Source organism: Bactrocera neohumeralis, unplaced genomic scaffold, assembly GCF_024586455.1.
Source record: "Bactrocera neohumeralis isolate Rockhampton unplaced genomic scaffold, APGP_CSIRO_Bneo_wtdbg2-racon-allhic-juicebox.fasta_v2 cluster09, whole genome shotgun sequence".
Taxonomy (NCBI): domain Eukaryota; kingdom Metazoa; phylum Arthropoda; class Insecta; order Diptera; family Tephritidae; genus Bactrocera; species Bactrocera neohumeralis.
Genome location: NW_026089622.1, coordinates 24,391,569 through 24,413,472, shown reverse-complemented (window position 1 = coordinate 24,413,472; position 21,904 = coordinate 24,391,569). Strand labels below are relative to the sequence as shown.

The window sequence follows — 21,904 nt, the reverse complement described above, 5'->3', positions numbered from 1 at the left end:
TGTGAAAGATTAAATCCCACCGTCAACAAACTGATTGGACGTTATCAGTGTGCCTTTAGACCTGACAAATCAACAACCGACCTGATGTTCACCATGCGCCAAATCTTGGAAAATACCCGGGAAAGGAGAATCGACACATACTACCTCTTTGTCGATTTCAAAGCTGCTTTCGACAGCATGAAAAGGAGCTGCCTTTGTGCGGCGATGTCTGAATTTGGTATTACCGTAAAACTAGTACGGCTGTGTAAACTGACGTTGGGCATCACCAATAGCTCCGTCAGGATCGGGAAGGACCTCTCCGAGCCGTTCGATACCAAACGAGGTTTCAGACAAGGCGACTCCCTATCGTGCGACTTCTTCAACCTGCTTCTGGAGAAAATAGTTCGAGCTGCAGAACTAAACAGAGAAGGTACCATCTTCTATAAGAGTGTACAGCTGCTGGCGTATGCCGACGATATTGATATCATCGTCCTCAACACCCGCGCCGTTAGTTCTGCTTTCTCCAGGCTGGACAAGGAAGCACAGAAAATGGGTCTGGCAGTGAACGAGGGCAAGACGAAATATCTCCTGTCACCAAACAAACAGTCGTCACACTCGCGACTTGGCTCTAACGTCACTGTTGACAGTCATAACTTTGAAGTTGTAGATAATTTCGTCTATTTAGGAACCAGTATTAAAACCACCAATAATGTTAGCCTGGAAATCCAACGCAGGAATGCTCTTGCCAACAGGTGCTACTTCGGTCGGAATACGCAATTGAAAAGTAAAGTCCTCTCTCGACGAACAAAAACCAAACTCTCTAAGTCACTCATAATTCCCGTCCTGCTATATGGGGCAGAAGCTTGGACGATGACAACAACCGATGAGTCGACGTTACGAGTTTTCTAGAGGAAGGTTCTGCGAAAGATGTATGGCCCTTTACGCATTGGCCACGCGAATATCGCATTCGATGGAACGATGTGCTGCACGAGATATATGACGACATTAACATAGTTCAGCGAATTAAAAGACAGCGGCTACGCTGGCTAGGTCATGTTATACGGATGGACGAAAACACTCCAGCTCTGAAAGTATTCGACGCAGTACACGCCGGGGGAAGCAGAGGAAGAGGAAGACCTCCACTCCGTTGGAAAGATCAAGTGGAGAAGGACCTGGCTTCGCTTGGAATATCCAATTGGCGCCACGTAGCGAAAAGAAGAAACGACTGGCGCGCTGTTGTTAACTCGGCTATAACCGCGTAAGCGGTGTCTACGCCAGTAAAGAAGAAAAAGAATTTGGAGTTGCATAATTAATAATTGTATTTGATTTTTACGTAATATAGTATACCGTAAATATTTTTGTATTATATTTCTTACTAATAGAAATTAAATTTATCACAACAATATATACATATATATGTGTGTACATCTTCTATCATATTAATCTTATGTCTCTGCACATGCTCATATCATAGTCTTACACCCCTATTCTGTGCACTTGACAAATTCAACATATTTCTAATTTGTCAAAGTTTTACATTTATCAAGCATTCTGTATTCTGTGTCTGAAATAAAAAGCTCTTTTCTTTATAAGTTGTTAAGATGTCAAATGCTCTTGACAGCAGTGCTCGTTATGAATTAAATATTAAATGTGCATCTTGTTGTGAAAATGGAAGATATTTTACTTTTGTTATTATTGTTAAACGAAGATGAAAATTGTGAGAATAGGAATCGCTCGCGGCATTTAAAAAGTTTACGCGACGATAGCAATCCATTTTCTTTGAGCGAGAATATCTTTGTGCAAAATTTTAGATTAACTCGTGAAATTTGCCGCCGCCTAATTGATGAACTGGCCCCACATGATAATCAGAAAACGTCACTACCTTTAACTGTAAGGGTTCTAGCAGCTTTGAACTTCTTTGGACACGGCTCATATCAGAAATGTGTAGGTAACAACGTCAACTTGCCCATGAGTCAGTCATCCCTTTCGAGAAGTCTGCGAGCTGTAGCAAAACTTATTGTGAAGGTGAAGGGAGGAGAAATAAAGTTTCCCAGTTCAATAGAGGAAGAAACTTTTATAAAAACGGGGAAAGTATTATTGTAATACAAATGATAATATGCTAATTTATTTGAAATACATATATTCCAGATTTTTTAGAAAATTTGGAATAAAAAGCACCATAGGAGCAATTGACTGCACGCATATTGCTATCATTGCTCCACCATCAAATAATGTCGAACGTCCTCTTAATTTATATTTAAATAGAAAAGGATTCTACAGTATCAATGTTGAAGCAGTAAGTTTTGTTTTTGCATGCATATACATACATACATATATGCCAATGCAATTTTTGAATGTATCGTTTTTTAGGTTTGCGATTACCGATTATGTTTTACATTTGTAAATGCTAAATTTCCGGGTGCAACACATGACTCTGGAATTTGGGCAACTTCTGACCTACGAGAACAGCTCATTCGTCAGCATACTAATACGTCTGAGCAACAACGGAGGGAATCTTTGCTTCTTGGCGATCAAGGTTATCCTCTAGAACCGTGGCTTTTAACACCAGTGGGAACACCTAATACCCATAAAGAGCAAAAATACAACAAATTACATGGTTCTGCAAGAAACTGCATAGAGAGAGCATTTGGTGTTTTAAAATCTCGCTTCAGATGTTTGTTGAAGCACCGAGTTCTACATTATTCACACGAAACTTCCGCTTTGTTTGTTAGTACTTGCGTTATATTGCATAATATAATGACGAAAGCAGGCATTACGTTCAACGAAATAGATGACGGGGTTGCAGAAGACTTTGATTCTCCAATTAATGATTATAACTCTTCACAGTACATGCGCGAAGGTGAAAGAACAAGATCAAGATATATATCAACTCTTTAGTTATATACATATATACAGAAGCCAATCCATATACTTATGTACATATATAAATGTTCTCACAATTCGACTTTCGAAATACACTACTTACTTCCATTATTTGTTTATTTATTTATCATTTTTGTTAAAAGAAAACAAATTGAAATTTGCATTCCATTTTTTTTTATTCTATTATAAAACAAAAACCCAAACTTAATTAATTCAATAAATATTAATTAAATAAAAATATTACACATACGTTATTTCAATTTTAATTAAACTTTAGATATTATTTTTTATTACTAGTAAACGATTTTATAAGTTCTGTTATAGAACTAGTTAGGCCTTGAATGGCCTGCATCATTTCCCAATGCTCCCGTCGCCTCTCTTCCTCAGCAGCATTCCTTTTTGGAATATCAGCTATCAAAGTGCTGATAAGCTTGTTTCGTGCACTTCGTGATAGCACCGAAGTTGAAGCATCCTTAAAAGAAAAAAACGTAATCAGAAATTGCAAAAAAATTTATACATATGTATATGTATTTTGTAATTATATCATAATGAAAACTTACCTGGTTTTCCAAGCTAGGATACGTAGATGGTGACGATGGACTTGCTGTATGGTGTTCGGGATTTGGGCTTGCATCTACCTGACTGCATAATTGGTGAGGACTACCCGTGGGTGATGAAATTGCGCATTCATCTGTTTGCCAAATTGGCGTTAAACCTAGGCTTTGCACATTTTGCATCCCATCTACAGCGGCCGAGCCAAATGTCGACAAAGCCATTTCTTCGAAGTCCGTCATCGGCTTGGAACTTGGACCTCCACCTGTGAGCCTTTGAGTCATTTTCAACCGCCTTGCTCGAGTGCGCAGTTGGCTTTTCCAAACGCCTAACGTCTATAAATTAACACAATATAATAAATAAACGAAAAATAAACTAAAATGTTACCTCTTTCCATTTTGCAGCACTTCGTATTGGTCCTCTGCACGAATTAAGTTGCTCTGCCAGCTGTTGCCACAACTCCTTCATCCGTTGAGGCGTCTTTGGGCAATTTTTCCCCGTACTAATTTCTGGGCGTGCTTGGCAAAACAACACATATGCCTCCAGCTGCTCGTGCGTAGCTCTATCGTGCTTGGGTTTACTATAAAATAAAAGTTAAATTATAAATTTTGTTAATAATTAAAATTTGGAAACTTACGTTGCAGAATTGTCCATTTTAATGAATAATTTGAATAGAAATCAGCTGTTTTCTATTTACATTACTTTTTCACCATACGTGTGGGGAAAGCTTTACGAATTGAAGCTTTTACTTTTATCAAGATTGCCACAGAATACCAAAATATTTCTCGCTTGTTAAATATTTGAGTTAATTGTCAATATTTTATTAATTTGTCAAAAGCACAGAATAGGGGTGTTATTATCTGCTCATATAAATGTATGTATACGCATGAGCGTATTCAGAAATTCAAATAATGATTTTATGACTTATCAATGTATTACATGTGCGCGAGTTAATTTTTACATTAAGTAAAAATTAGTCAAAAGAATATATTTTGAGCTGCACCGAAATGTGTACTCTTAAGATTAACTTATTACTTGGTTCTTATTTCTATTTATAATAACTAGTATGTTTACTTTAAGTTTTAGTTTGTTAAGGTACAGATTATATTATTTGTTTAGGTTTGTTTACATAGGTACATAAAGATTGCTTGATTAGATACAATTGCTTTGTTTTAAGATAAGGTTGTTGTGGTATTCAAACTCAATGTTGTTTTGATACTTGTTTGTTTAGGATTGTTTGTTGTAGTGATAGTGCATTTCAATTGTTCCAACTCAAGGTTGTTTTGAGGTTTTTTTACTATTATAAGGAATACGTTCCTTAACTCTCCCCTTTGTTAAAATAATATGTCATCATTTCAAAACATTTAGGCTTGAAGTCGGCTTATAATAATTATTTATTTTATGTGTTTGATTAAAATTTGTGTTTTCCTTTTTATATTATATTACATAGTAAATAATTATTTTGCATGTTTCTTATGATGCTTTCTTTTCTCTTATAATTTAGTTTTTAATTAGCGTAAATTTACTAAAATTCAACAACTATTTTCCTTTTGGCTTGCCTTTTTTGGAATTATTGGCTGTGTTTGTGGAAATGTTCACTTTTCGTATGTGTTTGATTATTTTTTTATTTTTATAATTAATACCTTTATATATTATATACTTAATTATTTTTTCGTGTTTTATATGTTGTTTTCTTTTAGTTAGTTTTAAATTAGCTTTAATTTTCCAGAATTCACCAACAATTTTCCATTTTGGCTTGCTTTGTTTTCGGTGCCTTTTTTGGAATTATTGCCTGTATTATTCCGTCATTTAACAATTTCTGATTTTTTTCTTTTGACAAAGTCGATCCAAGTCCATTGGGACTGCTGGAGGTTGTCGTTGTTGGGATTGATCCCAAATATTTCTTTATTGATATTTGTTTACTCTTTTTTCATCCTTAAATTTGGTATGTAGTTATGCTGGTGTCTCCTCTTGGTGGGAATGTCGTTTTTTTTTGTATTATCTTTTCAAGGATTCAACGTTGTCCGCTGTTTCAGGGTATATTGCGAATCTTGGTGAAAGTATTATCCACTATTTCAGGACCCATACTTTTGTACCTTGTTCTACTTTTTCAGGAATTGTCGCTGTCCGCTGTTCCAGGGTCTGTTGTGAATCTTGCTGAATTCGCCGCTGTCCGTTTTTTCAGGATCTGCTATTGATTCATTCCGGAAGTATTGTCTGCTGTTACAGGACTTTTGCTTATATCCATTGCCATTTTTTTCTGCACTTTTTTCAGGCATTTAGTGCTGGAAGTCCTACTTCCTGTGGAATTTTTTGATTTATTCCTTTCGGAATAAAATCTGGCTTTTTGGAAAGGAAATAAATTTGTCATCCCGGTTGAGCCCCCAGTTATTTTTTACCAGAAGTAAAAATGAGTCAAAAGAATATATTTTGAGCTGCACCGAAATGTGTGCCCTTTATTTATACTCTTAAGACTAACTTATTACATGGTTCTTACTTCTATTTATACTAACTAGTATGTTTACTTATAACCAGTTGATAGTTTGTTAATATACTGATTATATTATTTGTTTAGGATTGTTTGTTGTAGTGATAATACATTTCAATTGTTCCAACTCAAGGTTGTTTTGAGGTTTTTTACTATTATAAGGAATACGTTCCTTAACGCGCGCATTTATCTGCATGTTCATACATTCATATGTATATACTTATAAGTATGTTCATATATTTGTATACATTGCCGAACAAATAATTCACAAGCCTGCAAACATACATATGTATGCGTACACAAGTGAATATGTCACCAACAAAATATTGTAACATTGTTCTACAAAAACAACAATTGTCTCAATAGCAGAAGCATCACAAGTCTGTATGGCAAATTGGCGAAGCCCAAATATAGCAAATCTTACAACAAAAATGATTTCATTCATAAACGCAGGCGCAAATTCCACAAGCGACCTCGCTTCATTCATAACATCTTCCCGAGCATGCCTTTGCCAGCAAGCGTCATTTCGCGACGATGGCAAAGCTAAAAATCATAAATTGAACATCTTTCTGATGTTTGTTCTAAGAACGAAGTGAGAAAAGTGGCAATATAGCTGTTGTCGATTTACAATATTTGTCAATTCTAAAATATTTTTTTCTCAACTGAAAAACAGGCTAAAAACTTTCGAAAATGTGAAAAGGAAAGTCACTCAACAGATGAGCTCTTAATATTAGTATTAAGAGGTGCCTATTTCAGGATAACAAGGAAACAATCTTCCACTTTCTCTGCGAATGCCCAGCTCTAGCACAGATCCGACACAAAACACTCGGAATCCACTAAGCACCAAATCTTGAATGGATTTCCAGCAAAAGCATATCGGACATAAGTAGTTTCATCGAAACCTCAAAATGGTTTGAGAGAGAAGGTGAAACGTAATAGCAGATACAGGTGGTTCTACGAATAGTGTATCAAAATGGCACATCAAGTGCTAATTGAGCCCGATAGAGCTGCACTCCTACCTACCTACCTATATGGAAAACATAAAATTTGAAATAAGTTCCTCTCAATGTTAATATTAAGAGCTCATCTTTTGAGTGACTTTCTTTTTCACATTTTCGAAAGTTTTTAGCTTGTTTTTCAATTGGAAAAAAAGGTTGACGCAGAATGACACACCCTAAAGCTCATACAAAAACATACATATATACGCTATCTTGTTGACGAAGCTGTTCGAGCAGCAAGGGAAGCGGTAACAATCGGCGATCGTTTGTTAGTTTCTTTCGGCACAACTCGGATTTTCTACCAAGAACATAACGTTGTGGCGCTTTGTCGTCGCGCCAGTGCTTCGACAGATTGACTCTTTGGCACTTGTTATTATGCATGTATGTACATATCGTAAACATACAGACAAATGTGCCAAAGAAATAATATACATATGTATGTATGTGCCGATAATACAAAATAGTATGTATATTTCTGTCTGAGTCTTTCCTGGCTTCATCCTATACATTTTCATATTTGTGTCTCTTACCTGTCGGTTTTTCCGTTGCCTCCGGTTTGAAATCACAACGATTCTAACGAAGTTTCACTTCAAAATTTCTTTCTTTCAAAAATTCACATTGTGACTCATTTTCATTAAAATTTTCAACTGAATCTTGGGTTAAGTGATTAACCCTTGTATTTTCGAAATATTTTGCCTATCACTCACGCGAGTTCTTTTCATTGTTTCCCTTTTATGAGAGGGTGGGCCATTATTATAGACCGTTGGCCTTTGATTAAAGTTTTGGGATGTCATTCGGGTTCTCTGAGAATCTCGCTCAGCTCTCCAACTGGGATTATAATTCCCTGTAGTGCGATAGAGTCGGATCAACCTCCATAGGGGTTGCCGCATCTACATTTCTTTTTCCACTTGTTTATAATGAGGTGAGTGGTGTGGAACAATTGTCCTTTCACCATTTTTCCCTCCTGAGCTGAATCCATTCTACTGTAGAAAGAATTTTCATACGAATATCGAGCATGATTAGCTTCCAATTCTTGTGCTAAAGCTAAAGCACTAGGCATGTTTTTAGGTTGCGACGAAAACATAATGTCGCTTGTTGGCTTCAGCAAGCCAGAAACAAAAACCCTCAAGGCATCTTGCCTATATTTTTGGCAAAGTGACTCTATCAGTTCTTTTTTGCTCTCATTTAACATAATAGTTTCATTTATTATCAAGGTAAATTGTTTTTCGACCTCGTCGTAAAACTCAGCAATTGAAAGTTTCCCTTGCTTAGGAGTTAACATTTCTTGTTCAATCAAATAGACTGGTCGCTTGTCAGCTTATGTAAAGTCTAATCGACTAATGTGTTAACTCACACTCAAGCAGAAGTGCATTTGGCGGGGTATCAAGAAAGACGTACTGAAGTGCTGTCGTCGTTTGCATTGCTTTCTACTCGAACTGGATTACTCATTTCGACACCCCGCTCACCATTACCATAGATCAAAGAATCCAGTTTGAGTCAGCGCTTTTCACGGCTTTGACACGGCTCATCGGTGCTCATCGCCTAAGGACAACACCCTATCATCCGCAATAAAATGGACTGGTAGAAAGGTGGCACAGAACGCTCAAGGCAGCTCTAGTGTGCAACTCTGTGGCTCCTTGGCCGGAAGTTCTTCCAACGGTGCTTTGGAACCACCCTATTCTGGACCGCACGAAGTCTTAGAGCGCATAGATAATTAAGCTTTCAAAACGAAAGTCGATGGAAGAGAGAAGGTTGTATCCGTGGATAGTTTTGCGTCAAGCGAAAATGTATGTATATTTAAACCTAGAACCTAAAATTAAGAAAACATGAATTATAAAAAATTTAATTAAAAAACTATTGTACATTTACCCTTATACATATATAATACAATTGTAATACTAATGCCGGGGCCCGAAATATGGTTATCTGTAGTACTAGATTCCAGCATAAGAAGATTCATCAAGCTACCTGGCTGTCTCCGGATCGAAAAACTACCAACCAGATCGATCATGTTGTGATAGACGGAAGACACGTCTCCAGTGTTTTAGATGTGCGTGCGCTCCGAGGTCCTAATATCGACTCGGACCACTATCTTGTTGCAGCTAAGATTCGCACCCGCCTCTGTGCAGCAAAAAACGCACGCCAACAAACACAAGGAAGGTTCGACGTCGAGAAGCTGCAATCACAACAGACAGCCGAACGATTCTCTACTCGGCTTGCACTCCTGCTCTCTGAGAGCACTCGTCAACAACTCGGTATAAGGGAACTGTGGGACGGCATTTCAAACTCCTTACGTACAGCTGCAACCGAAACCATTGGTTTTCGGAAAGTCCAAAAGAACAGCTGGTACGACGAAGAGTGCCGTGTCGCAGCGGAGAGAAAACAGGCTGCCTACCTCGCAATGTTACGATCGACCACAACACGTGCGGGATGGGATAGATACCGAGAGTTGAAGAGGGAAGCGAGACGCATTTGTAGACAGAAAAAGAAGGAGGCCGAAATTCGTGAGTACGAAGAGCTTGATAAGCTGGCTGCTCGAAAATTCGACGAAAAAATGCGGCGGCTTACAGAAGGTTTCAAGACCGGAGCATACTCTTGTAGAACCCCCAAAGGTGATCTAGTCACCGATGCCCAGAGCATACTTAAATTATGGAGGGAACATTTCCCCAACCTCCTGAATGGCAGCGAATGCACAACACCAGGAGAAGGCGAACCCGATTCCCCAATCAATGACGATGGAGCAGACGTTCCATTACCCGACCATGAAGAAGTTCGAATAGCAATTGCCCGCTTGAAGAACAACAAAGCGGCAGCGGCCGACGGATTGCCGGCCGAGCTATTCAAACACGGCGGCGAAGAACTGATAAGGAGCATGCATCAGCTTCTTTGTAAAATATGGTCGGACGAAAGCATGCCCAACGATTGGAATTTAAGTGTGCTATGCCCAATCCATAAAAAAGGAGACCCCACAATCTGCGCCAACTACCGTGGGATTAGCCTCCTCAACATCGCATATAAGGTTCTATCGAGCGTATTGTGTGAAAAATTAAAGCCCACCGTCAACAAGCTGATTGGACCTTATCAGTGTGGTTTTACACCTGGAAAATCAACAACCGACCAGATATTCACCATGCGCCAAATCTTGGAAAAGACCCGTGACAGCACGAAAAGGAGCTGCCTTTATGCCGCGATGTCTGAATTTGGTATCCCCGCAAAACTAATACGACTGTGTAAACTGACGTTGAGTAACACGAAAAGCTCCGTCAGAATCGGGAAGGACCTCTCCGAGCCGTTCGATACCAAACGAGGTTTCAGACAAGGCGACTCCCTATCGTGCGACTTCTTCAACCTGCTTCTGGAGAAAATAGTTCGAGCTGCAGAACTAAATAGAGAAGGTACCATCTTTTATAAGAGTGTACAGCTGCTGGCGTATGCCGATGATATTGATATCATCGGCCTCAATACCCGCGCCGTTAGTTCTGCTTTCTCCAGACTGGACAAGGAAGCAAAAGAAATGGGTCTGGCAGTGAACGAGGGCAAGACGAAATATCTCCTGTCATCAAACAAACAGTCGTCGCACTCGCGACTTGGCACTCACGTCACTGTTGACAGTCATAACTTTGAAGTTGTAGATAATTTCGTCTATCTTGGAACCAGCGTAAACACCACCAACAATGTCAGCCTAGAAATCCAACGCAGGATAACTCTTGCCAACAAGTGCTACTTCGGACTGAGTAGGCAATTGAGAAGCAAAGTCCTCTCTCGACAAACAAAAACCAAACTCTATAAGTCACTCATAATTCCCGTCCTGCTATACGGTGCAGAGGCTTGGACGATGTCAACAACTGATGAGTCGACGTTGCGAGTTTTTGAGAGAAAAGTTCTGCGAAAGATTTATGGTCCTTTGCGCGTTGGCCACGGCGAATATCGCATTCGATGGAACGATGAGCTGTACGAGATATACGATGACATTAACATAGTTCAGCGAATTAAAAGACAGCGGCTACGCTGGCTAGGTCATGTTGTCCGGATGGATGAAAACACTCCAGCTCTGAAAGTATTCGACGCAGTACCCGCCGGGGGAAGCAGAGGAAGAGGAAGACCTCCACTCCGTTGGAAGGACCAAGTGGAGAAGGACCTGGCTACGCTTGGAATATCCAATTGGCGAAACGTAGCGAAAAGAAGAAACGACTGGCGCGCTGTTGTTAACTCGGCTATAATCGCGTAAGCGGTGTCTACGCCAATTAAGAAGAAGAATACTAAAATATCCTTAACTTTAACGAAAGTTTAATATTATTATACTTCCCCCTTTTTTAAGCCATATTTGCATTACCACTAGTTTAAGCCGTTAGTTTTAGTGAAATAATTAAGTCTCTCTTAAGTGAACCGATGAACCACAAGCACACTTTTTCGTTACCGGAGTAATTTACCAAATTTTTGGCGACACGTAATTGGAGTTTTAATTTAAAAATCGCGCATCCCTTACCTTTTTCGCATCTTACTTGAGATTTTTTACGGCGCCCGAGCAGGGACCAATGAGTAATTAAAAAATTAAAACTAAAATACACTTGAAAAGTGTTAAACAATTAATAGTGCATCTCGGTTTTCGGCTTTCGACTGAGTGAAAAATAAAGAAAATAAATATAAACTTGTGTTATATATTCAAAATGGCACATCAAGTGCTAATTGAGCCCGATAGGGCTGCACTCCTACCTACCTATATTCAAACACGTTAAAAAAATGCTGAAAAAGCAAAATGCATATACACAAAAAGTTATACTTACCTACATACTAAGTGTATATAATAAAGTGAAGTTGTTCCTTTAAAAGGGCAGTGATCCCTATATAAGCGGAAAAAGAAATTTAAATACATACCTAATTTTATATGTACGTACATAAGAATGTACATAAAATACATAAATATGTATATAAGAATATATAAGAATGTATGTACATTCGAGTGAGTGAAGTGATATGTACAGCGGCAAATCTTTAAAAAAGGAACAAAAGAAGTGATAACATTAAAAAAATTACCTATAAAAATATTCATATACAAAATTAAATATGTACATACGTACGTACATATGTATGTATGTACGTGTCAAAGAATGTGTGCTTAAAATTTGTGCATCTACTCACTTATGTACCTGTACTACCAAAATTCGAAAAGAAATAAAGCAGAAGAGACGTGCAGTGTGGTTGCTGAAACGAAAAACATATATGTAGATACATGCGTACATATGTATGTATGTACTAATAATTACATAAAACAAGCAGTTTTATGCAAAAATACAATTTCAATATAAAAAAGTACCGCTACTTAAAAAACAACAAAATTACATGGCTCACTTTGACTGTACGCGCACTTACGCAGTTGTTGTCGTTTTTTGAAGCTTTTCGAACTACTACAACAAGAAAAATTTACAGTTGGATAGTGTAAATAGGCTCGATTTACAAACTAAGCAAAAAATAAAGGGTGCCGTCAAGGTTGTTAATTAATAATTTGAGTCTATGTTTTTGAATAACAGGTGGCTCACTTTTACTGTGATTCACTGTACATACTTGTATATGCAAAATTAAGAAAACACAAGAAAAAACGTTAACTTCGGTTGCATCGAAGCTAAATATCCTTCACAGGTGCATTTCTGTTAGTAACTATGTGTTCAGTTTGTATGGAAGCTATATGCTATAGTCAACCGATCTGATCAATTTCTTCGGAGATTACATTGTTGCTTTAGGAAATAATATATACCAAATTTCGTGAATATGTCTTGTCAAATGTGAAAGTTGTCCATACAAGAACTTGATTCCGATCGTTCAGTTTGTATGGCAGCTATATGCTATAGTCAACCGATCTGAACATTTTCTTCGGAGATTACATTATTGCTTTAGAAAATAATATATACCAAATTTCGTGAATATATCTTGTCAAATGTGAAAGTTTTCCATACAAGCATTTGATTCCGATCGTTCAGTTTGTATGACAGCTATATGTTATAGTGGTCCGATATCGGCCTTTCCGACAAATGAGCAGCTTCTTGAAGAGAAAATGACGTTTGCAAAATTTCAAAACGATATCTTAACAAGAAAAAACGTTAACTTAGGTGGCACCGAAGCTAAATACCCTTCACAGGTGCATTTCTGTTAGTAACTATGTGTTCAGTTTGTATGGAAGCTATATGCTATAGTAATCCGTTCTAAACAAGTTTTCTAGAGATTACATTGTTGCCTTAAAAAATAACATATACCAAATTTCGTGAATTTATCTTGTCAAATGTGAAAGTTGTCCATACAAGAACTTGATTCCGATCGTTCAATTTATATGGCAGCTATATGCTATGGTTAACCGATCTGAACAATTTCTTCGGAGATTACATTGTTGCCTTAGAAAATAACATATATCAAATTTCGTGAATATATCTTGTCAAATGTGAAAGTTGTCCATACAAGAACTTGATTCCGATCGTTCAGTTTGTATGGCAGCTATATGCTATAGTTAACCGATCTGAACAATTTCTTCGGAGACTACGTTGTTGTCTTAGAAAATAACATATATCAAATTTCGTGAATATATCTTGTCAAATGTGAAAGTTGTGCATACAAGAACTTGATTCCGATCGTTCAGTTTGTATGGCAGCTATATGCTATAGTTAACCGATCTGAACAAATTCTCCGGAGATTATATTGTTGCCATAGAAAATAACATATACCAAATTTCGTGAATATATCTTGTCATATGTGAAAGTCTTCCATACAAGCATTTGATTCCGATCGTTCAGTTTGTATGGCAGCTATATATTATAGTGGTCCGTTCCGACAAATGAGCAGCTTCTTGAAGAGAAAATGACGTTTGCAAAATTTCAAAACGATATCTTAAAAACTGAGAGACTAGTTCGTATATATACAGACAGACGGACAGACGGACAGACAGACAGACAGGCAGACGGACATGGCTAAATCGAATCAGCTCGACATACTGATCATTTATATATATACTTTATGGGGTCTCCGACGATTCCTTATGGGTGTTACAAACTTCGTGACAAACTTAATATACCCTGTTCAGGGTATAAAATCTGAGGGACTAGTTTGTATATATACAGACAGACAGACGGACCGACAGACAGACGGACATGGCTAAATCGACTCAGCTCGACATACTGATCATTTATATACATATATACTTTATAGGGTCTCCGACAATTCCTTCTGGGTGTTACAAACTTCGTGACAAACTTAATATACCCTGTTCAGGGTATAAAGATACTTATCCCGCTTACTTACCATATTAGAACATACATATGTACATATGTATGTACAAGTGCGTGCAAAATCACCAAAATAACGTGAACAAAAGGAGGAGTTTCACCACTGCCAGCTCTGCACCAGAAATTTTAACATTTTGCTTGAACAGAGCTGCGCGTGGAATAAAAATTATGCTCAAAACTATTATATATATATAGCTCTAACAGACGTATGTATGTTCGCTCGTTTGCTTTTTTTTATACGTTTATATGCAAACATGTGTATTCGTATGAATTCTTTTTGTGCATATTAATGAATACATACATGTTCAATTGAAAACATTTAAATTAAATTACTATTTCAGAGCAATATTCGTAGTTAATGTAAAAATAAAGCCTATTTTTAATTGTTTTTTGTATTAGATATATTCATACTTACATATTTATATAACAAACTATCATAATATTATTTAAAAAATTAAATATATTACAATAGTGATAAATGAACATTAATCGTATATTTTATCATTCAAAACTTATATTCACATGTATCATGACCATATGTGTTTATGTTCGCTTTCGCGAATTTAAATCATATTATCTCTTATCAATAATAACATGAGCTCGCTGCTCATCTGCACATACATACATACATACATAAATATGTGCGTATGACATTAGTACACAAATAAAGCATACACAAACCTATACACTTGCATACATATGCGTACACATGCAAATATGTCACCCCCAAAAACTACAAACATTGCTTTAAAAAAACAACAATCGTTTTAAATGGCATCATACATATTTTTTTTTATACTCTCGCAACAATGTTGCTAACGAGAGTATTATAGTTTTGTTCACATAACGGTTGTTTGTAAGTCCTAAAACTAAAAGAGTCAGATATAGGGTTATATATACCAAAGTGATCAGGGCGACGAGTAGAGTCGAAATCCGGATGTCTGTCTGTCCGTCCGTCCGTCTGTCCGTCTGTCCGTCTGTCCGTCCGTCCGTGCAAGCTGTAACTTGAGTAAAAATTGAGATATCATGATGAAACTTGGTACACGTATTCCTTGGCTCCATAAGAAGGTTAAGTTCGAAGATGGGCAAAATCGGCCCACTGCCACGCCCACAAAATGGCGGAAACCGAAAACCTATAAAGTGTCATAACTAAGCTATAAATAAAGATATTAAAGTGAAATTTGGCACAAAGGATCGCATTAGGGAGGGACATATTTGGACGCAATTGTTTTGGAAAAGTGGGCGTGGCCCCGCCCCCTACTAAGTTTTTTGTACATATCTCGGAAACTACTATAGCTATTTCAACCAAAGTCTACAACGTCGTTTTCTTCAGGCATTTCCATATACAGTTCAAAAATGGAAGAAATCGGATAATAACCACGCCCACCTCCCATACAAAGGTTATGTTCAAAATCACTAAAAGTGCGTTAACCGACTAACAAAAAACGTCAGAAACACTAAATTTTACGGAAGAAGTGGCGGAAGGAAGCTGCACCCAGCCTTTTTTTTTTTAAATTGAGAATGGGCGTGGCGCCGCCCACTTATGGACCAAGAACCATATCTCAGGAGCTACTAGACCGATTTCAATGAAATACGGTATATAATATTTTCTTAACACCCTGATGACATGTACGAAATATGGGTGAAATCGGTTCACAACCACGCCTTCTTCCAATATAAAGCTATTTTGAATTCCATCTGATGCCTTCTCTGTATAATACGAGTATAAACATTAGGAACCAATGATGATAGCGGAATAAAACTTTACAAAAATACGGTATTTGAAAAATGACGTATTATGAAATCTCGATTATCACTTTACCATGCGAGAGTATAAAATGTTCGGTGACATCCGAACTTAGCCCTTCCTTACTTGTTTTTATTTATTTTTTATTTTATTTTTTTTTTTTTACGAGGAGGAAGCATCGAAAGCCTGGACCCCATGTCAGTGTGGAACTCCAATCCGAACTAAACCTCCTACCGTCCTGTACCGTTCCCCCGGTACCACCGTCGAGTATTACGTCGGGAGGATGGTTGAGTGACACTCATGCGTACGTGATGGTCAAATTGGCCCCACCTCTGTTGGTCTGATAACCCCCCTTGTACATTGTTCGTCGCCAACCCTCTTCGTCACGTCAAAGTTAGTGTGTTTGGGTCGTGGTTGTTCGTTACATTTAATAGCTCTCTTCTCCTCCGCTGTTCGCTAGCACGTTGGGATTTCATTACCCTGGCTGCCACTTCGTAAGCAGCTTTCCACTTCTCAACTGATTCGACCATTTGGTTAACCAAGTCATCAGGAGTTGGGTCTATACCGAACGCATTTTTTAAGTGTTGCCTCTCAAGATTATATTTGGGGCAATAGAAGAATATGTGTTCTACATTTTCGACGGTATCGCCTCCGCAATAATAGCATATGTCGTTATTTTCGTGTCCGAATCTTTTCAAATACGCTTTGAAGCAGCCATGTCCTGTGAGGATTTGAGTTAGATGGAAATCTACTTCACCGTGCGGTCTGTTTAGCCATGATTCCACGTTGGGGATCAGTCGGAATGTCCACCGTCCGTTTTCGCTTTCCTCCCAGCGTTTTTGCCAGTGATTCACCGTCTCTGCCCTTGCAATTTCTTTTATTGTATTATGTGGTAACCTGTCATTTGTAAGGCATTGAATTTCTTTGGCCAAGAGGTCTAAAGGGTGTAGGCCCGAAATTATTAGGGCAGCATCTTCCGATACTGTGCGGAACGCAGAGCATACTCTTAGCGCGCAAGTGACATATATAGAAAAAAGGCCACGGCGATAGGATTTTATTTGTAGGGCTTTTCCCCATATCTGGGCGCCGCGGCCGTACAGCGCGACTGACTTTAATACACCAGCTAATAGTCGTCTTCTATTTTTCTTTGGACCGCGGGTATTTAGCATCAACCGGGTCAAGGCTCTGCACACTTTTGTCGCTTTGTCGCATGTGTACGCTAAGTGTTCCTTAAAGGACATCCTTGCATCAAGAATAATTCCCAAGTATTTGATTGCAGGTTTTGTAGTGATGCTTACCCCCTTTGTACTGAACGTGGCAACTTCCCGAACTTTTCTGCCAGTAATGAGTACCGCCTCGGTCTTGCTCTCCGCTAGGCTCAGTCCGTTATTTTCGAGCCAATCGCTTATTAACGCTATTGTCCTGTTGGTAATCGTAACTATATCGTGAATGTGCTTTGCTATAACCACAACAGCGATATCGTCTGCGAACCCAATGATGTGTACGTTTTTAGGTACCTTCAATCGCAGTACTTCATCGTACATGATGTTCCAGAGTAGCGGCCCGAGTACAGATCCCTGGGGTACTCCTCCGGTGACTTTATATTTTTGGAGCCTTCGTTTGTCTTGTAGCTCAATGTTCTATTCTCGAAATAGCTTACTATAATGTTGTAAAGGTATAGAGGCACGGAGAAGCTTTTTAGTGCACTCAATATACTATGCCAGGATGCCGAGTTAAAGGTATTCTTTACATCCAGCGTTACAACCATACAGTACTGTATTGTGCCTCCTTTCCATCTTTTCCCACTTATAGCTCGTTCAGCCAGGGTCTTTACTAGGGTTACCGCTGCAGTTGTGGATCTTGCCTTTCTGAATCCGAATTGATTTGGGGATAGTCCACCGGCATATTCAATTGCCTTATTTAGCCGTTGGTATATGATCCGCTCCAGAACCTTTCCAGCGGAGTATAACATGCAGATGGGCCGGAAGTGGGACGGTTCTGACATTGATTTATTAGGTTTCGGCAGTAGTATCAGATATTGCCTTTTCCAAATGGTGGGAAAGCGGCCTTGTTGGATACATATATTATACATGGTTCGAAAGGGGCCTATGTTTCTGGCAATCGCCGTTTTTAGCGCTACATTCGGAATTCCATCTGGTCCCGGGGCTTTAGATAGGTTTAATCGTTTGCAGGCTTCTCGGACTTCTTCATTCGAAACAGCTGGTATATCCAGGATTTGTGGAACTCTCACAGTCTCGTGATGGAGTGGGGGTCGGGTAGGGAAGAGTACCGTAACTATTCTCTCAATTATTGAGGGGGAGGTTGGCATTTGTCCGCCAGTGCGGAGTTTTCCCATTACCTTTTTATAAGCGAGTCCCCAAGCGTTGTTTTCAACATCGTCGCACAGTTTAAGGAAACATTCCTGCTTACTTTTTTTAATTGCCTGTTTTAGCAATTTTCTTTTGTCCTTGAAGTGGTTTTGGAGGGTGGTGAATTCGAATGTACCACGTGACCTTTGGTACAAGCGTCTTGCTTGCTGGCATTCCTTATGTAATTTTGCGATTGTCTCGCTCCACCAATATACTGGGGGGCGGTGTTTGCGTCGAGATAGCTCGGACATTGAAGCGTCGCACGCGCTCTTAATATTATTCATAATCGAGTGAGCAGCTTTGTTAGCCGACAACAGGTTGTCGGGAAGGGTAGTTGGTCGGAAGGCTTCTTCAAAGAGGTCTGGGTCGAATGTTTTGAGTCGTCAGTTCCTTTTTTTTGATCGCTAAAAGTGTAATGGTCACTGATTTTCCAGTGAGATCTGCGAACTAAGCTCGAGTGAACAAATGTTAAATCAATCACCGATTGTCGGCCACCTTTGTTAAATGTGCATTGATTGTCAACATTTAAAACCTCCAGATCGAGAGAAGCAAAGGCTTCTAGTAAGGTTTTTCCTCTACTGTTGGTTCTTTTGCATCCCCATTCGATAGCCCAGGCATTAAAATCACCAGCTATTTTCACTTTGGTTTTGCATCTGGCATCGACCACTAGGTTGTCGATAATACGCCTGTATCCTTCGTCGCTAAGGCTAGGAGGTAAGTAGCAGCTGTATATATTATTATTATTGATAGTTGTTTGAACAAAACCATCTGAAGAGAAAGGCGATTCCAGCTGCGGAAAATTGGGATTACATTTCCATATAGCCGCTTTCTTTCGAGTGTCACTTATCCAGGTTACACCTTGTCCGATTTTGTATGGTTCGCTTAGCAGAACGACATCAATTTGCTTTTCGACAACTGACTGTTTTAATAAGTCGTGTGCCGCTTGGCAATGGTTTGCGTTCAGTTGTAAGAACCTCATGTGACCTGTTGAGCTGCTTTCTTGTATATTGGGCACCTGACGCATCCTGTAAAGTGCTCAATTTCTTTTGTACCTGCTTTCAAGCAGAGCAAACATTTTGGTTTGTTATTGCAATCCTTTGCCTGGTGCTCCCCTTCGCCACATCTCCTGCAGAGTCTGGACCTGTCCTCATTGGTACAGGTTTTTGCAGTGTGTCCGTACATATGTATACATATGTACTTACATATATGCGTACACATGTAAATATGTTCGTATGACATTCCCACACAAATAATGCATACAAAACATACAACCCATTATATGCGTTCACATGTAGATATGTCATCCGCAAAAATTACAAATATTGTTCTACAAAAACAACAAATGTCTGAAATAGCATCAGCGGCGTCACAAGTCAATATGGCAGCCAAATGTAGTAAATCTTACAGCAAGAACAATTTCATTCATGAACGCAAGCGCACTTTCAACAAGCAAACTCGCTTCATTCATAAAAGCGACCATCTTCACATCTCCCCGAGCATGCGTTTGCCCACAAGCGGCTTTTCGCGACGATGCGTCGCAATGGCAAAAGCTAAAAATCATAAACTGAACAACTTTCTGATGTTTCTTCACAGAAAGAAGTGAGAAAAGTGGCACCATAGCTGTTGTCGATTTATAATATTTGTCAATTCTAAAATATTTTTCCGTGCTCACAAAAATCTGCGTCGATATATGTATCTTATTAGAAAAAAAGATAACAATCCTCATGGACTAATTCTCTTGAGGGCCATAAGAAAAAAAATAGATGGTCAAGCCAACGAAGTCTTAAACATGTATGGCACATCCCTCAATTGGGATGAGATCAGAGGAAACTTGATATCGCATTATTCAGATAAAAGAACAGAAACATCCCTAATTAGAGGTATTCATTGTTTAAAACAATACGGCAAACCGATTGAAAAATTTTACAGCGAAATAATGGAAATCCAATCAGCCTTGTCTAATAATTTATCTATCCATGAGTCCGACACTAATGTAATTAATGCAAAGAGAAATCTATTTTCTGAAATGTGCCTAAACTCATTTTTGACGGGTTTACGGGAACCTAGGGGATCTACGATTAGAGCAATGAGACCAGAATCATTGCCGATTGCCCTTGACTACTGCATCAGAGAACAGAATATTCATTATATTAGGTCCAATTTGAATAAACCCAAATATCCTCATTGGAGACCAAATTACCAATATAATCCATATCCACAAAATTTTGTAAATAATGCACCAAGACAAGAAAATTATTACCAACCTAAAAGATATTCTAATTTTTCAACCAAACCTTACTATGTTAATAACAATAATTTTGAGCCAAATTCAAACAATCAGAATCGTAATTTGTTACCACAAAATTCCGAAGTACACCGCGAGAATTTTTCAAATTTTAAACAAAGCCAACGCTTCGATAATTTTTCGAGACAAACAAATTGGAGACAATCACAGCCCCCACCAGAACGTATGTATACCGGTAGTTGATTTTAGAAATTTGAAAAGGGCACAAACAAATTTAACCTTTATCTGCTCTTCGCGTCGAAAACGACGCAAAAGCAATACATTTTTTTAATTTTTATGAAAAGGGGCGGCAAGAAGTCAACTGAATTTCTCGACTTTGTTAATAACATTAATTTTCTTTGTTTAAACTGTTTTTCGTTCCACAAGTTTTTTTTTTGTGGATTGTGTTAAAAAAATTACGTTGGCTACCCTCTTGCGTCGTTTTCGACGCATATGAGAAAACATCTGTTTTTTGGCGGGAAACTAATTTGTCATTGTTCGTTTCGCGAGTTATTGGGTTTTTTGCAAGTGATGAAGTTATTTGTGATTAATTTATACATAAAAGAGATCTAAAAGAAAAAAATCAATATGTGCCAACCAAATTATTTGTCAAGTGAAGAAATATTAGTTTTTCTAAATGAAAGTGAAGCAGAAGATAATTGCAGTTTTTCTGATGCTAATGATGAAGTGTATGTGCCAGAAGGGTCAAAAGCTAATGAAAGTGATAACTCTTCAAGTGATAGTGATTCTGGTGGTGGGGATTATATTCCAACAACTGATGCTAACGATAGTCATGGTTACACTGCAAATACCGATTCATTGTACGTATCAAATGATGGTACAATATGGCAGCCAGAACCATTTAAGCCGCAAAGTGGTAGATTTAGGAATGAGAATGTTGTCAGTCTTTCGCCTGGCGTCACTCGATTTGCAAAAGCCCGTGTCAACGACATAAAAGATTCTTTTCTCCTATTTTTGCCTCCACACCTAGAAAACATAATTCTAAAGCATACAAATGCATTTGCCAAAGCTAAGTATGGCGACGAATTCATGCGAATTGATTCCAGTCTGTTGCAAGCTTATATCGGTATATTGATTTTAGCTGGTGTATATAGGTAAAATAGCGCTGCGTATTTAGAAACCATGAATGTGTTACCGTAGATGAACAGCTGCTGGGTATCAGGGGTCGAAGCAAATTTCGTCAATATATGCCTTCGAAACCAGAGAAATATGGAATTAAGTTTTGGTTGTGCGTCTGTTCTGAGGCTTGCTATATTTGGAAAATTCAGTCCTACTTGGGTAAACCAGTCGGTGCAAGCTCATGTGAAAAAAATCA

The 21,904-nt window shown here is 38.4% G+C and overlaps 2 protein-coding genes across 3 annotated transcripts in view; one reads left to right on the top strand and one right to left on the bottom strand.

The window, feature by feature from the left end:
• The window catches only part of LOC126764053 (uncharacterized), a 917,515-nt gene that overhangs the window by 744,477 nt on the left and 151,134 nt on the right, over positions 1-21,904 (top strand). The gene's annotated exons all lie outside the window — the stretch shown is intronic.
• Positions 3,089-4,057, bottom strand: LOC126764194 (uncharacterized). Of its 2 annotated transcripts, none has more exons than XM_050481985.1 (3): positions 3,802-4,057; positions 3,423-3,749; positions 3,089-3,334 (listed from the first exon to the last, which is right to left on the bottom strand). In XM_050481985.1, exons 1-3 carry the CDS (start codon positions 3,880-3,882, stop codon positions 3,143-3,145), a joined length of 600 nt encoding a protein of 199 aa, XP_050337942.1. In that variant the 5' UTR covers positions 3,883-4,057; the 3' UTR covers positions 3,089-3,142. The 2 variants fall into 2 exon arrangements, with proteins under 2 accessions (XP_050337942.1, XP_050337943.1); XM_050481986.1 differs by having other exon boundaries at positions 3,423-3,742; positions 3,802-3,901.